Raw genomic sequence first — 18,068 nt, 5'->3', positions numbered from 1 at the left:
TTGAAACTGCAGGAACTATGCTATAAACCTAAGGGGGGGTCTAACACATTCTATTCCTCTCTCCAGCAGTAGCCTAGAATGAGATATCTTATTGTAAAGTGCCAGAAATGCTAAACTTGTTATGGAATAGACCTCACATTAGAAGAAATGTTTTCTGAAACCCAATTAGTCAATTAGCTTTGCTATGAAGCATAACAGATCATATTCCTACCAGACATTGTACTATTTTTTGCTGTGCCTCTATAGGTAATAACATAATCTTGTATTTTCTCGTTATGATACTATAATGCAATAGAATACAGAGCAATAATAGCAGGATAGCAAAGTCCTAAGTAGAAGCAAGTAAGGATAATCTCAAGTGCAGCAGCCATAGTTACAGTAATAAAGGAAAAAAGCTGCTTACCCTTACAAGGCCTCAGCTACAAAGGGATCTCTAACAAGATCCATTCCCTTTCATTGCCAACCCTTAAGTGAGGTCTGGGAATAGGTGGATCTTGACCCTTCCCACCATTCAGGTGCATTGCATGTAGCTGAACTCTCCCTGGGTTGGCCCTGCCTTCCCTCCAGGTGCTCAATATTGGTTCAAACTGTGACAGCATTTCTGCTATGCTCGTTCTGTGTGAAAACATCTACTTCCCTTCTGCTGAATTCCTGGCCTCAAGAATATCCTATGTTCTAAAATCTGATTTTATCTGGTATCAACAATCTCCCTTCTTCAGATTTATGGCCTTTAAATACACAGATCTGAATGCACAAATTGCAAAACTGGATATAGAGAAGTTTTTAAATGAACCATATTTTATCACAAACCATTTTGGATAACGCTGTCATTTTCTATGTTATACCTGCTCTCGTTAATACAGTCTTATTTTTTATCTGATCACTCTTCACACTGAAATATCTCATTGTTTGTTTCCTATATTATTCTCAGTACTCATCTTTTAAATATTTATATCTAAGATATATTAATTTAAAAACAGAACAAAACAAAGAGAACAGAGTGACCCAGTCAGTCTGGTGGAAGGAATGTAAATAGGTTGGTTATAACATCCTATTTGCTCTTTTTTATCTATGGTTTTGACTGTGAGTAGATGTTGAAGATGAGTTTCCAACAGCAACATTCATCTTTTCCCCTGGAGTAAAAAGCAGGAGTAAAAGCAGGTTGTGTGCACATCTCTCTTAGCTGGCACGGAACTGTTTTCTTCAGAGTGTCTGGAATGATTCTATATTTTTTTGTTTTAGGATAAAAACAATGTTGATAACATGGTGATGTTTACACGATTTTGCTGCTAAGCAGTGTTGTACTGAGCCAAGGCCATTCTCAGAGAAGAGAGCTCAAGGAGCTAGGAGGGAATAGGATTAGGACGTGTGACTTAAACTGGCCCAAGAGATATTCCATAACATACGACATCATGCAGAAGGAGTTTTGAAGGGGGTGGGAGTTCATCTCGTGCTCTTGCACTGCTTGAGGGGCCAGCTGGGTTTTGGTTGGGAGGTGGTGAGCAATTGCTTGTGTACTACTTGTTATATAAGTTCATATATTTATACATACACGTATATAGTCATAACAATTATCCTTTTCCTTTTCTCTATCTTAGTAAATAGTTCTACCTCAACCTGCAGGTTTTTTTTTTTTGTTTGTTTTGTTTTTTTTTTTTTTCCTCTCCACGTTCTCTCCCCCATTCCATTGGGAAGAGGGGAAGAGTGCAAATGACCACATGGTGCTCAGCCATCCATTGGATTAAACTACAACAATATCTAAGTGTTTTATTTAATTTCAGTTGCTCTGTATTTGTCACTAAAAACACACAACAGTTCCCAGTTCTTCATTTGGAATTTCTGGGATTACGCCCCGCGTTGGGATTTTTCTATTGCTGATGTGAGAAATTCCAAAGGTTTTTGGAAATTTTGGCCCCACCAGCTTCTGAGGAATGGTCACTCAGCAGGGCCGGTTCCTGCTGTGGGAAGATATCTGCTTGCACAAGGGCCATTCCCTGAAAAAATCCCAGATAAGCAGAATGAGCAGAAGGGGCCCTATAGCTCAGGTCCTTCTGCTGCTTCCCACTTTCCTGTGAACAACAGGCAATGCCTGATGCTCCCCATTCCTTCCTCTCTAGAGCACCAGGGCTACAAAACAAACTCAGGAGCAGAGTGAGCGTTACTGACAAGACTGATAAAACTGCATGGAGCCTCCTTGGTCACTGCTGGCCCTGTTCTCCGGGATAAACTTGTTACACAATACCCTTCCGTATCTTTATTACCATAGCCTTACGTTTCTTCTCATGCCACTTTGTGTCTTCAGCCCTTTTCCCTCTGTTGAGTCGCCCGGCCCTGGAGCGCACAACCCACGCCGTCACTCACACCCTCCCTCAATGCCAGGCCTCCACCCCATCCCGGCGATCCCTCCTCAGGACCAGGCTGCCCCGCTCCTCCACAGACCCTTCCCTCGAGCTCCCTCCCTTCCCGCCTCTCGCAGCACCGCGTCGAGGCTGGCCGCGCCCAGCTCCGCGGTGCCGCTTTGGGGCCGGAACCCCGGCGGCGTGAGGGCGCGTTCCCAGCCGGGGCGAGCGGAGGAGCAACGCCGGGCCTGGGAGCCAGGAGCGTCGGGCGCCTTGGAAACGAACGGAAGCCGGGAGGAGGCGGCGGCGGGAGGATGCTGAGCCCCGAGCGGCTGCCTGGGCCCGAGTACCTAGGTGAGGAGCGGGGTAGCCCGGGCTCCCGGCTGCGGTCCGGCGTCAGAAGGGCTCAATGGGGCAGGCTGCGGCCCGGCCTTCCCGGGGAGCCGCGTGCCGGCATCGGGGCCGCGTGTGTGGCAGAGCGGGTGGGGGGAGCTCAGTACCCGGCTTCAGCTCGGCCGAGAAGCGGCACTGCCGGGCCGGAGTCTCCCTGAGGGGGCTGCGGTCTTACCGATGGCCTGAGGAAAGCGAGCCGCTCGCTCCTCTAGCGTCAGAAAGGGTGCTGCTCTTCGACTGCGAGGGTGTCGGAAAGTGGGCTTTTCCTCTGAAATAAAGGTAATGTTTCCCGCCGATCTCTTTATGCCACATAAGAAAAAACCTTTTACCTCACAAAGCAGCCGCTCCCCTGTGGGCTGCATCCCTTTGCTCTGGCAGTTGGCGTTACCGCTATGCCTTCCAGTGAACTAAAAGGCAAAGTGATGAGGTGTTATTGTGTCAAGTGAAAGGTAATTATGAAGGAAAGAAATCAATATGACATCACTTAATTGCTAAAGAGGAGATGAATTGCAAGCTGTGAGCATTTGGAGAGCGTTCAAATCAATGTTTTTGAAGTGAGACTCTTCAGCCATTACCTTCTAGGCCCGAGAGGCTGTTTGCTAATAACTGTTATTAAAGTATACTTAATTTGCCATGGCTTTGTTATATAAGGAAAGGTAAGAAATGGTGCATGTTGGTTTGCGTTACATGTTTCAGTATGGTTTTGCTGTCTCTGGTAAGTCAGAACGTAACAGAGCTAGAGAAACATTGTAGCTTCTAGTAAATGGAAAGCTACTGTTGCAGGGGAAGGCTGAAGCAGCTGTTTCTTCTGCCCAACATTAGGATCAACGAGTCAGGATCCGACTTCCCTTTCAGAATGCCCCACAGCAATAAAGAGGGCTGAAGAGTTAAAGCAGAGGGGTGATCTACATCCTCTTGGAGTAGAACCCCTGCACTTTTGCTACTATACTGCTGGTAGGTGCTTTGTACATGCCTACATAACCACACTGCTGTTCTGTGCTACAGAAACTCAAGGCAGGAAATAGGAGTTTTAGCTCTCTGCACAGGGTGATTCTTGAGAGAATTATGGATTTCAATTTGGCATTAGTTCAAGTATTTGAGAACAATATTGCAGCATGCCATTTAGATACACCCTTCAATTGTGTGTCACTCTGTTATACTACATCAGCATTTTCAGCCTACGCATTAATAGAGACACTCAGCTTTTCCACAGAATTGCTCTAGGCTGAAACTTGCAAAATTTCTTTTTTCTTTTTCTTTCTGTAACAAGCCAACTTGGTTTTGGGCTCATTTAATTGTTTTTAATGAAATAGGTGCTTAACCCTTACTTGTATGAAACTTGTCAGTTAGGATTGAAACATCCAAAACAAGCTAGGAAGCAGACTACCAATTCTTGTAGTTCTTATAAGAAATAACCGGTTTTCTGTTTTACACCTAAAGCTGAGAAGCATGTTTTGGAGATATGTACAACATTGTACAAGCAGCTCTATTAGCCTACATGAAATGTCTCCTTCACTCTCTATTTCCTGATCACTTTTTTTTTTTTTTTTTTTTTTTTTGAGACATCTTCTAAATTATTCTAGTGTTTAGATTAGGAAAAGGCTCATACAACTATGTGGGTAACCTGTTTCAGCTGTGCACGCCCCTGTTCATTGCAAAGGTGTTGGACTAGATGACCTTTAAAGGTTCCTTCCAACTTTAAGGACTCTATGATTGTATGTCAGATTGAGAAGTAACTGTTTAAGAGCTTGTTTGGTTGATCATGTAGGGAGGGTGTCCTTCTGTTTAAGCTGCAGTCTATCCTCTGTTAGAAAGTGTTTGCTATGCTGGATATTTTCACTGGCTGTAAATGTTATCAGGATTTTTTTTTTTTTTTTTTTGGTCTTCGTGAGATCCTATGGAATGAATTCTGTCTTCATATTAGGAAATCAATAAAAAGTGTGTTTATAAGATACTTTTTCATTTTTTACATCATCCTAGCATTCTGAAATCGCTGTTATTTGAATTTGTCCTCTTCTGTACCTCTAAGTCTTGTTAATAGTTGTTTGTTGTGGGGTTGTAAGCAACTGTGATTTTAAAAAAAAAAGTTTCACATTCTATAATTTCATTCTGAAATTGTTGTCCCAGGCTGCCATGTAAGATATTCTTTGAGTCTCCTAGGTTGGATGGCACTCTTTGCTCTCCTGATCTGAAATGAGGAAGCTTCACCTAGCCTCTTTTCTCCCTTTTCCTTTCTCAACACCCAGAACAGGCCAAATGAACTGAGTGGCCAAAGTATTTTGTGCTACTTGAGGTATTTATCTTTTTTCCCCCCTCAATTTGTAAGGTTTTTTTTTTTTTTTTTTTGCTTCCAGTTTGGATGCTAAGAGGACAATACAGTCTAACATTCTAAAGGAAGTAGAAGCAGTTGTGAGTTAAAATAAAAATGTATCAGGCACTCACTCAAGATGAAAAATAACTGCAAGTTTTTGGTACAGAGAAGTTCCTGGGAAATGCAAATCTCATGCCATAGTGACTGTGGACAATAGGTAGAAGAACAGAGACAACTAGAATTCAGTGAATAGGAAAGGAGATGAAGTCTGCAAAGATGGCAGGAAGGCTGCAGGGAAGAAGCTGTAGCAAGGAGGATATTTAAGACAGTATTTTCACTGAGTAAACAATAGTTAGTGTTTGGGGATAGTGATGAAAATGTGTTTTATGTTTGATGGATGAGACTAGAACGACAGTAGGCAAAGTAAAGCTTATTTGAGACACTTTTCCATGCCTTCCTCATTATGGTTTAATAACTGGTGATTGCTCCATTATTTATAACAGACTCAGAGCACTCAGTTTATTGTTCTACTCGTGCAGCTGTTTTCTGAAGCTTCAAACTGTAGATTTCCCCATCTTCTCTGTCAAAAAGAAAGTGCTGAAGATTATCACAAATTTCTGAAGTTTTCCTCTGGGGTCTCCTTCTCTCTACTCCCCAACTCTAGGATGTTGGGTTTTTTTTTTCTTCCTTTGCCAGCATAAGACATGTAAGAACATAAATATACCATTAAGGAAGTGCCTTATTGGTAAGGCATGGGGCTATTAAGTGCCAGGAACATGGTCCTGTTTCCTCACCTCTCTTAGGCTTAATGAGTTGGAAGAACGCATTCACATTTTACAAAGCCAAGAGTAGCTTCCAGCAAAGTACTTCAGTTATGCAGCAACTTTGCACAGAACTGGGGTTTACTCTTCTACTGGACAGAAATACTGAGTTAGAAAGTCCAAGTGCAGCCAATGGCACGGGGATGGGATGCCATTCAGAGAGACCCAGACAGGCTGGAGCAGTGGGCCCAGATGAACCTCATGAGGTTCAACAAATCCAAGTACAAGGTCACACACCTGGGTCCTGGTAATCCCCACTATCACTACAAGCTTGGGGGTGAAAGGATTTAAACGCAGCCTTGCTGAAAAGGGCTTGAGAGTACTGGTGGATGGCAAGCTGGACATGAGCCAACGATGCGTGCTTACAGCCCAAAAAGCCAACAATATCCTGGGTTGTATCAAAAGCAGCATGGCCAGCAGGTGGAGGAAGGTGATCCTGCCCCTCTGCTCTGCATTGATGAGACCGAGACCTCACCTGGAGTGCAGTGTGGACTCTGAGCAGCCTGACCTAACTGTAGGTGCTCCTGTTCTCTGGTGTTGGACTAGATAGCTTTTAAACTCAACCCTTCCAGCTATAAAGCTTCTATGATCATATGATTTTCTTTACCATCATATTCAATGCTCAGACTACTGTTACAATTAGTGGAAAGATTAGTGCACTAGAAGAACAATAGAGGATATAACAGCAAAGGGACCAGTACAGATAGAATGGTATTTCACAGGAAAAGTAAAGGTGCTCACTTGTCTCTGAAGATCTAGGCTTGCTGAAAAGACTCCACAAGGGAGGAATCTCCAACCAGAGATCCTTCCCCCATCGCAGTCAGCCCTTAAATGAGGTCTAAGAGAGGTGCAGCAAGGCTCCAGCAGTTTTGGTCACACAGCTGAATTGTCTTCACCTGTGCTTCCAGGGCTGACCGGCTCCTTTCCCCAGGTGCTCAATCAGTGGTTCAGGTTGTGACTCATCTGTTCCCATACAGCTACACTTCTATCTAGGCATCGTGAGAAATGCTGAGTCTCTTCGTAGTTGAAACATTTGCTAAGCTTCTGTGGAGCACTTCATCTACGAGATGTTGTGGTCTAAAAAGAGAAAACAAAGCCTTTTCCTTTTCCCTTTCTTACTTTTTTGTATAAATAGGAGAGCTATAATGTGGAGGATGAATGACTTCCTTGCTGATGCATTAAAGTTTGCTTGTATGGATGATAAGTTTGAATCTTCTTAGATTCAGTGTCATACTTTCTCCAAAAGATTGCAGCTTCAAACCAAACCTGCTGTTGTACTACAGGACATTTACCTTAGCTTGATATCACATGGAATCTGATCCTGAGTGAGGTTAGATTTTCAGAACTGGAGAGTATAGAGGCATCTGTGTTTGAGTATGCATTGATAGGGAGCCTGTCAAAGGTTATCTAATGTCCTTGTAACAAGCCAGAATGGTCATCAATTCCACAATGTTAATAACATGCTGAATAAATTCAGACTGATTTATTTTTTTAGGGGAAAAAAGTTCAACGATTGTGCAGTGAAGGGGCGGTGATGCTTAGCATCTGCACTGCATCTTCCAGGAGGTATTTGTGGCGAGACTTGAAAAATGAAGGCAGTCTCTGTGGGGTCTCAGGATGCGTGTGCAGTGAAAGACTATAATGTCATGGTTTGTGATTGATGTCTGATTAATTTTTTGAAAGAAATATTCAGTTACAGTCACAACAAAATTACAAACTGAACCATTTCTTAATTTTTTTTGTTGAAAGTGATTTTGAATCTGTGAATATACAGAATACAATGTGTTGTGTTGCCATTTAGCATGCGTTCCTGAATAGCTGTTCATGTCGCACTCATATCGTAGTGTTATCTCTGGTATGGCCAGCTCTACTTGCACTTTGCTACACGTTCTGTCCTTTCATCTTGTTTTCTAGGGTTAATGGGAAATTATACTGCCAAGCTGTGCAAAGCTGTGAGGCACTATAGCTGTACAGTGATGTAGCTTTTAGGTTGGTTGGTTTTATTTACATACTTCTCTTGCTAAGTCCATTTCTTGGGAGTACCTGAAGATGTGAAAAAGAGCATCCTGAAAGATCATCAATGCTGAAGAGTCTCCTGGAGTTGATGCTAATCTGTTTTTGCAGTTTATACACATTATTACTCACATAATATTAGCTATAATTGTTTGTATGTTTCTGTAGTTGTTTCTTTCTAATGTGCTTTAATACAGTGGGGCCCTTAATTAAGATCTGATCTAGAAGAAATTCTGGAAGTTATTTAGGAGCATACAAACTAGCAGCTAGAGATTTAAAAACACCAAAAATATTCATGTACATTAAATCTTGTAATGCTCTTGGAATTCTGATAACTAAACTGAATTATAATGGTAATTGCATCAAAGACTGTGTATTTTGAGCACTTTAGTTGAGGAGGCGGAAAATAATTAATAAAAATCAGTCTCATTATCCAGGAATTCCTACTCCTGATCTTTCAAAACATTCTGCTATGCCAGGAATGAAACAGCCAACAAAAAAACACTCATGCACACAGTAGATATTGCTCTGGTAGAGAGCTTGTGATCCATTAGAAGGCATCTCTCATAACAAGTTGAGCAATAATGTAGCAACCTGATTTGATAATTTGATAAATAAGACTCAACCTCTGCTCCAGGCTGTGGTTCTGCTGCTGCTTTAAGCAGAGCATACCTGTTGACCTGTGCTGATGTGTATTTTACCATCCTATATAAGTTTATTCCAGTCTTTTTTCTGCTGGTGTATTGATCTTCAGGGTGAGGGCTTTTTTTGTTTGTTTGTTTTATTTTTGTTTGATAGTTTTATTGGCAGTTTAAAAAGGCAGATTTCTTGGAAAGAGAAGCTTCTTATTAACATAACTTTAGGGACGTCTACCGAAGTTGTAAAGCCAGGTAACCAATATGCAAAAGCAGAGTGGTTACTCCATCATGTTGCCATTGTGTGCTGAAAGGGATATTGTGCAACTCAAGGGAATGGCACTACAGCACATATAAGGTCTTAATCTTCACAGCTCCTGAGCACTGCTGGTAATAAAAAATTTACAAATACCCAATATTGTTACTTAAAGGTTGCAGGTACTTTCCTTCCTCCTCCTTTCTGACTGAGAGAATGCCAGTGCATGCATTCTGTTTCACGTAGTAGTATTTTCCTTTTCGTTCAAGACGTTCCTCCAATATCAGTGCTTGTTCTTAGAATATTTTTAGTCAAACCTACAAATTACCAGGACTGTTTTTCTTGTAAAAAGAAACAAGTCATTCATTGGCTTACAAAAGGACTATTTTTAATATTTTAAATACAAACAAAAAAAATTTGGTGCAGTTACAATTAAAAGGAATCAGTTGGGGTTGTATAAACTATTGTAATGGAGAATATAGGGATTGCAAACGGAGTGTGGATGTATTTCTTTATCTGCCTTTTACTTGTAAGCTGGAGGAAACTCGTATGACCCAATCAAGTCATGCTTGAATTGAACAGCCAGCATTCAACCTTGAATTTAGTTTTGAGCCAGAGGGCATTAATTCCAAAATACACTTTGAACCTTGAGTGAGTGAGTGGCAGTGGGATGTTGGTGTGTGAGTAGAGTGGCAATGCCATCAGTGCCATTCTCTCAAGTGCTGTGGTGGCTGACTTTGAGAGTGCTATATTGTATGTATTGCAATAGATTGTGCAGACTCTAGGTGTAATGTCACTACTGGTGTTTAATCAATGGATGTACAGATGGTATATATATATATATCCACGAGCTTAACTAATATAATTTATATTTGAGAAATGAAAGAAAGTCACTCACCTTGTCCTGGGCTCATGAGATGAACTCCTGATAGAGCAGATCTCCAGAGAGATTCTTCCCCACTGGCAGTCAGCTCTTAAATGGGTCTAGGAGAGGTGGAGCCAGGCTCCACCCCTTCCTGCAGCACAGGTGAATTGCCTTCACCTGTGCTCCCATGGCTGACTCATTGCTCACCTCAGGTGATCAATCAAAGGTTCAGGCCGTGATTCAGCAGCCCTATACAGCTGGTTTCATGATAGGAATTAAGTATCTTAGATACCTACTTAACATCATATCATTGGCTGCCAGAAGACAGTCCTCTGAACTTCATGCTGTTCTATCTCTCTGTGAGGGGTGCCTGGCAGGGTTTAGGTCTGACAACAAGAAGGGGTACCTACTGAATATGTGTGGCAGGCATGCTTGGTTCCATTTTGGGGTAGTTGCATGGGATTTCGAGTTTAGTAAAGATGTTGCATGGTCTATTAGCTTGGAGGATTTTGTATGAGTAGGGAGGAGAGCCGTAGGTGGAATAAGCCGTAAATAATAAATGATGAGGAAAATGTGTGTGGAAGCTGCAGTAAACTGGAATTCTACCAGAAGGACAATGAATAGAGAGGTCAGGTTGTAATTGTAGTATTCTGTGAGCATTTGAGCTTTCCATTCTGATTTGGACTTGCTGCTTTATTGCCAAATTGGCCTAAAAAATAGGAACAGCATCTGTACCAATACAAAATTAACTCCCTGAATTTTCAAAGAGTTTGAGACAGTATTAAAACCTATGAATCATCATGTTTATTTTGCATTGGACCCTGTGTATTTTTAACTTTGCACTTACATAAATAGGTAATGTTGCCGTATAGTTCCAATATTTGTTATGGAAAGTACCCTTTGTATAAATTATGGCACTAATGTTTTGCTATAACTAGACCCCTGGCATTTCATTTTGTCTCTCTGGCCTGCTAGAACCTGTCCATAAATTAATTTTTTTCTATGACTTTTCTGTGTAGGATAGAGTTGGTTGGGCTACAAAACATACTGCTTGTACCACTCTGTGATCTCAGCAGCCAGAAAACAGGAAGCCAGAGCTGGGATTTGATTTGGCAGTGTGAACCACGCTACCTGGGAAACAGCCCAGCAGTTGAAGAGTCAAGGAGAGAGGATTCTTAAGTAGATTGCAAGTGCTATTTTTTTTTTAGCTTCCCTGTTCATAGTCTTCTTCCCTCCCCCACTTCCCTATGGGCCTTTTGGGAAATAAGGAGAGAGAATCTTTGCCAGGATCCTGAGACCATGCAGCAAAAAGTTTAACAAATGTCCATTTTCCAGTGACAGTATTCATCAGTGAGCCATACATATTTGTGTACAATTTTAAGGGTGTCAGAAATGTCTGAAATTCTGTGTTGAATGTTTATTAATTCTTCAGGAGCAGACTCAAAGGTATTTGTTAGAGAGGTCAGTCTTACTGTGATATGTAGCACTGTGGGGACTGTGCCTGTTTACCTCTTTAGGCTTTTGGGGGAGAGGTTACCGACTCTAAAGAAGTGGAATAGCAAAAATACGTGTTTCACTGATAGAGGCTCTTCTACAGCAGGGAGTGTATACCACAAAGTTTAGAAAATGGTTTTGCAGTTGAGTAGGAACATATTGTGGACTGAGAGAAGTGGAAGCCTCTTTGCTACTGTGGTTTCCTGTCTTAATCTGGTACTGCTGACAGCTCTAGAGGGGCCTGGGAAGATGTTTCTGGGTGCAAGATGGGCTACATAATGAAGAGGGAAGAAGGATGGGCTGAAATAGTTACCCGGCTGCTGTTATCTTAAGACTGTGACTGAGCTGCACGACTCATTCCTCCCTCGGGGGACACAGGTGCGCAGAGCTATTTTTCTTTAATCACTCACATAAATTAAATTTATTCCTTTGCATTAAAATAATTAAATAAAGCTACGCCCTGTATCTTTTAGTGCCAGATAATATCTTTGAACCTTTGGCTCACCATTTTGCTATCAGCTGCAAGGTGTTTTCCAGGGTGTGCTTAACCAAATTTACCATTGTCCTAAGAAGTGTTCTAGTCAGAGAAATCCCCTGATAGCAATCAATGTTCATACATACTTTTAATCACTGTATCCACTGGGAATAATCATTTCCGGGCCTCTCTTGAAGCCCACCTGCCACACACTAAGATGAAAGGGACTTCCATGTTGTGTATCAAGTGGCACAGGCTTGATGCCTACCAGGATGTTAAGCACAAATTAAAATGGTTTGAAGAATATTGATGTGGGTCTGTGGTTGGCCAGTTGCTAGTTGAGGGGAATGATGCTGCCAAGTCTGGAACAGATTGGCAAGGAGCAAGAACAGCCTTCGCCTTTCCTATATCCCCTAAGGGTTTTCTCCTGCTCTTTTTAGGACACGACACTACTTGCAAAGGTGCAGTACCATACGTGTTTAGGATGGAGGTGTGTGCTTTGGGAACAGGGCTTGTATGCTTTCCAGGTTAGGAACAATTTTCCTGGGTTCGTTGTGACTTGTTTTCTGATTGTTGAACTTGTAGGTTTGGAAAGTCTACTGCTTGCTAGCTGGTGCATCATGCCAGACTCAGATCTTTGTTCCTCCGAGTTGATTTCCAGCCAAGAACATCAAAGGCACTCAGTGGCAAATCTGTACTGTTTCCTTCCTGGCAAATCCTTGATTTTTGCAGTCTGCCCCCTGCAGAAGCAGCAAAATAGTTTGCCTTGTACAGTCTTACTCAGAAGACTTACTAGTGTGATTGGGTATTGGCAGATCTGCCTCTTCTGAAACCTCCTCAGGTTTGGTCTAGGCAGTTACTTGGGACTGCTGTTGAGCAGTATATATCTCTCCTGGCAATGAGACCTGTTCCCTACCTGCCACTCCAAGAACATTCATTGATGCTTGTGTGTCAAGGGATGTACTTTTATATGCACCTTTAGGAAAAAAACTTTACAGAACAACCTTAAAGCTACTTGGCTTTGGTAAGCAGGGAGGGGCAGGGAACACCTACATCTCTACAACAGCCTCATTGATCTAGCATTGGCGATTTATATATGAAAGATGGCTGGGACTCAGAAGAGATGAAGACTTCTTCTTGGATAAGCATTTTCCAGCATAGCAGTCTCACAGCTCTATCTCTTCTTCCTTCACTTGTAGAATCTCAAAGGATTTGAAAAAGGGTCCACGCTGTTAATGACTAACTGTGTAGCCAGGAAAGACAGCAGGATTTAGGTCAGGAGTAGTTCTGCTATCTGAATCTGAGGGAATGAAACCTCTGCTCTCTAAATGAGGGTGCAAATGCTCATTGGCTTGTTTTGTAAGGCCCCAACAAGGCTGGTCTGGCTCTGGGCTTTGCAGGCCCCTTGTATTCTAATTTCTGTCTCTTACTGTCTTTTATTTGCAGCTCAAAGACATGTCCTCACGTACATGGAGGATGCAGTGAGCCAGCTGCTGGAGAACAGAGAAGATATTAGTCAGTATGGCATTGCCAGGTTCTTCACTGAATAGTAAGTACATCACGACACTGCCAATAGGGCCAGCCTGAGAGAGGCTTTTGGAAACAGGCAGGGTACATGGAGAATGGAGCTGGACACATGCTGATTATGTTGTGAATGCTAGATTTCACTGGGTTAGCCAAGGGCTGCCTGAGTACGTCTCAGAAACGTGCATGGGTTTTCGTTCAGTTTGGTACCTCTCCTGTTACATTCATGTGAAGCAGCCACTTTGGGAAATGAAGCCTTTAAAAGCATATAGAAAAGCAAACCCTGCTTGGCTTCATCAGAGCTGTTAGCCAGTTTCAAAAGCAGGGATTGTTTCTGGTTTCAGCAGTGCTTATTCTTTCTTTTTCTGTTTGGATTCAAACTGTTTTGTCCCCTTGTGTAATTGTTATCGTGCTGAATGCTTTAATAGAATATCTCTCGCTCTCCTGCAACCTGCCTAAATCCTTTAAAATGAAAATAATTATTAGCACAGATAATCTTTTCCTACTAATTTGGGAAGTTGTTGCTTTTGTTTCTTTTTTTGGAGGGGGAAGTTGAAACTGTGTACTGATTTCCAGTGCTGTTGATGTTGACTCGGCCAATCACTGCATGTTTTGCCAACTTGATGTCTTACACAAGGTTTTAAAGTCTTCCATTAGCTTCATTAAAAAATCTGTAGGTAATGGGTGTGCTTGCAGTTGGTATGCTTCAGTCTGTCTTCTTATGCCCATTTAAAAATCTGCTTGTTTGCTTCTTTTCCTGTTAAATTTTTCTTGATGCTAATGACTGTGCAGAGCATTTCACAGAAATCTCTGTACTGCAGCTGTGGAAGAAGATTTCAGTGGACAGGAGCAGCTTGCTTTCTAGGCTGACCAGGGTGTTTTTGGTTTATTTTTTCGTTTTTTACTGAAGTGTGATCAAATGGATCATCCAACCTCCAAATGAGATCTAGCTTCCTACTTGAACTGTCTGGACAACTTAGGTTATATTTTCCAGCCCCATGCATATTTTAAACTTAGAGATATCTGAGATTCTCTCTGGTAAATTAGTAACTAAAATAAATTATGCAGTAAATCTGAATGGAAATTACTAAAGCTTTTTTTTTTTTTTTTTTCCATAAATTTTTATACTGAGACAGAGTAATAAGCTGCTCGAAGCCAGTGTGGATTTGACCATGCTTGGCAGAGGAAGTAAGATATGGGCCACCTTGCTACATCTGTTTATATAACAGATCTTTTAGGTAGATGGCACTGTAACAAGGAAATATGTTTTTTAGCACTACCTTAGCTATTTTGCTCTCAACAAATTAGTAAGAAAAGATTATCTGTGCTAATAATTATTTTCATTTTTAAGGACTTATGCAGGTTGTGGGGGAGCAAGAGACATTCTATTAAAGCATTCAGCTTGATAACTCAGCTTTGGCTTTAAAGAAATCATCCCAATTACATAATGCAACACTTTTCTGTATAAATGCCTTTATTCTGTAGAATTAAAAAGAATCAAACATCTAACTGAGATTGTCTAGTTCTACTGTTAATCTTACTCTGTAGCTATAACTGGAGTAAAAACTGACTTTAAAATATCTATTTTTAAATCTTTTAAAGATCTAGATCTTCAAAATCTATTTTAGAATAGATAAAATATTTGGTACTATGTGAGTTTTACAGGGATATTTATGTGTATGTATAGTGTACCTATATGTATATATGTGTGTACGTATACATATATATATATATGTAAGTATGTAAAGATTTTGTCTACAGAGTAGCCTGAACTCAAAGTGCATTCCCTTTCTGTAGACTACCAAGATATAAAGATTAAAAAATAAAAATCAATGCATAATATCTGGAATGCAACCCTTATTGCACAAAAAAATAAACAGTACACTTCCACGATGTGAGCAAGTTGCAGTGCTAGTAGTCATTATTAAGTGATGGTTGTAGAGAACTAATCACTGGCAGTAGTTGTTGGGGACAAATGAAGATACAATCTCGTGTACTTGATATGACTGGGAATCATGATGCTCCATCTGATGCAGGTGACTTTCCACAGAAGTAATACTGAGATTAATCAGCTGAACAAATAGTAAACAAGTGCTTGAAGATGAAGAGCACGGCTCTTCATCCACATCAGGGCTTGTTTACCAGGATTGAAAGCAAGGTGGCTCTGCAATACTCAGTTGGAATTGTTGTTCAGGCATCTATCCAGACTGGATTTGGTTTACATCTGCTTTCAAGTTGACACCTCGAGATGTTTTCTAAACCTTTGTGCATATATACTTCAGAAGTTAAATAGTGGTCAGAGAAGTCTTCCATGCTTACTTGAAACTGCCCACACTTCTCTGCAGTATTTCTTCCTTCATCACGGCCTGATAACCATTTTTACTTCCTATTCCTGCTCTGCTTCTGAAAGAATAAGTAGTAATACAAGATCACTGTAACAAACAGAACTGTGAGCATAGAGCACAACCCTGTGATGGACTGAGGTTGTGTTTTTCCCAGTTACTCTCAAATACATGAATTTCTAAAACAGCTCCATTCACACTGAATATTCCACAGAGCTTCTTATTTCCTGAAAGATGGGAATAGACTACATTTGTTTGTTTGTTTCACAAGTAATAAAGAACTGATCACTCATTTTTTCCTTTTATGATATGGGTGGAATTTAGCAGATGGCATTGTGTCCAAGACCCAAAGCACAAACAGCCTTAGTAATTCTGAGAGCTGTGAAGCTCTTAGCATGTGAAGTGTATGAAGCTTTCTTTGAAATGAAGAATAAATGATCAGAAATATAGACGTAGATAGAACAGGAAGTTTTCCTGAGTTGAGTGTTAAGCTCTTACTGCCCAGTGGAACTGTACTTGTCTACCTGACTGTCAGAGTTTGCTCAGGCTGTGCTTTGAGAACTCCATGGCTTGTACTGCTCTGTCAAGCAAATCAACTTGACTTGTATCTTTAATCTTAATACCTTAGTACTCAAAGATAACTTGTGAGATTCCTAAGGTTTATGTGCACTGTTCCAATGTTTTGCTTTTTCTATGTTATTCTATGGAAGAGGGTTGGCATGCCCATATTTAGAAGCATGCTATTTGGATTTAAGATAAAGGGACTTGTTGGGGTGTCTGATTTTTTTATATTGTTCATTCCTTGCTTGTGTTTACTTACAATTAGAGACTAAGCCCAGAATTCAGCAAGCTAGCATGTAGACCCACATAAGTAATTTTTTTTTAAACTGTGTGTGGGATAAAGTAACACAACTTCTGTTGCTTTGCCAAGATAATGAAGTTTGTGTCAAGTATGGATTCTACATATTAACTCTTTTTAGTGGGTACATTGTACAGTAGCAGTGTCCATGCACCCCTCTGACTGGATTCATCACAGAGGGATGATCGTGGCTATCTATCATGTCTCTATCATGGACTGCAGTGCCCTGCCTTACCATGAGTCACTTGAAAGCATTGTACAGTTATGACAGCTATTTTATAGGTGATCATTAAGAAAAGATTCATTTTGTTGGGATTTAGCTTAGATTCATTTTGTTGGGATTTAGCTTATCTGAGTGACATTTCAGAGTTGAAAAACTATGTGGTCATACATCTCTCTATGTATGGATCAAGCTGGAAGTGTTTTGCAGGCAATAAGTTGTTCCTAGTTCAGGAAATGAAGCCAGTTATGTATTCCACTGCTATCCATAGCCAAGCACTAAGATTGCTGATTGCAGAGGGCTGACCCTCATCCTTACAGCTCTCCTTCCAGAATATTTTTAGCCATCAAGGATACTTTTTTTCTCTCACTTTATTCAGTTGTTCATTTGTCCCAATCATGTGGACATCTGCTTTCAATCTTGGGAGTTCTTTGAGGCTTCTCTCATCTGACTCACTCCTGACTCTTACAAGAATAGGGCTCAGTCACCCTTCTGCCAATTAATCTGCTTCTTTTACCTAAAAGAGTAAAATTGTGCCTCTCTCAGGACTGGTTCGGATTTTATAGATTTGCTGAAATGCTACTGGTGTTTTTTCATTGAAAACCCAAGAAATCTCTGCTTTGCTTTTGAATCTCCATGAAATGCAGACTCTTGAAAGCCCTTTGTGTAATTACAGACTAATGCTGCTTTACTTCTTCCAACCTAAATTCTGCGCCAGCATATCTTAAAGGGACATGTTCTTCCTATGCATTATTTATCATCCTGTTTTCTTGATTGTTCCTGTACTGAAGAAAAAGAGGGCCCCTGTGCTAATGCATTTGATCATTCAGTGGGAATGTGCGTTGTGTCCTACTTTAAATTTTCTGGGATCTTAAAGGGAAGCTGTGTGTTTACTTCACTTTAGCTGGAAGAAACAGGAAAAAACTGTCCTTGACCAAAAGACTTTCGATTAGTAATTTTTGTTTTTTTCTTCTATGGTAGCAGTTTGCTTGAAACTTTCTCTCCCAGTTTGCAGGTAGATACCCTACTCTGTCCAGTGCTCTTCTAAAAGGTTTTGGTGTTGTCTTTTTTTTTGTTGTTGTTGTTGTTTTTGTTTTTGTTTTTAATGTACTTCTCTCAGAACACTTCTTGTTTTCCTTTGTTTATGGCGAAATGTTTTCCTGTCCATGTGCCAATTGCAGGATGATTGAGAAAGACATCTTACTGTTTGCTTGCAGATGCATCACTACTTCCATTGGGCTCTGTGCATACTGATCTTGTTCACGTTTGTGTGCTTTCTGATGACAGTCATCTACAATGTGCTTGTTCATTGGAAATGCTGGTTAGATACTGCATTTAGGTCCTTTAGATTTTTAGTTAAAATGCAGGTCTGCGCTGTGTAGAGCACTATTTTACACAGGAGAACGCTTTATTTAGTTCAGAGTAATGGGATTGGTAGCACTGTATAGCTTGAGATTATTGGATAGAAACTTCTGAGAAGTATTAGCTTACAGTAAAGAAGGCACCTCATTTTGTCCTGCT

General features: G+C 40.8%; 1 protein-coding gene across 3 annotated transcripts in view; it reads left to right on the top strand.

The window, feature by feature from the left end:
* The first annotated feature begins 2,375 nt into the window (after positions 1-2,375).
* Positions 2,376-18,068, top strand: part of CSTPP1 (centriolar satellite-associated tubulin polyglutamylase complex regulator 1) — an 83,703-nt gene continuing 68,010 nt past the window's right edge. Inside the window, exons 1-2 of one of the 3 annotated variants that reach the window (XM_085224702.1) lie at positions 2,376-2,693; positions 13,049-13,151. In XM_085224702.1, coding sequence (XP_085080828.1) covers positions 13,124-13,151 — 28 coding nt within the window. In that variant the 5' untranslated portion in view covers positions 2,376-2,693; positions 13,049-13,123. Of the gene's footprint in view, positions 2,694-13,048; positions 13,152-18,068 lie in introns of those variants that run through there. The other 2 variants (XM_085224704.1, XM_085224703.1) reach the window with 2 other exon arrangements.

The sequence above is a fragment of the Meleagris gallopavo genome, chromosome 5 (genome assembly GCF_905368555.1).
Source record: "Meleagris gallopavo chromosome 5, MGAL_WU_HG_1.1, whole genome shotgun sequence".
NCBI classification, from domain to species: Eukaryota; Metazoa; Chordata; class Aves; order Galliformes; family Phasianidae; genus Meleagris; species Meleagris gallopavo.
The sequence above is the reverse complement of the archived record's forward strand: the minus strand, read 5'-3'. Positions and strand labels throughout refer to the sequence as shown.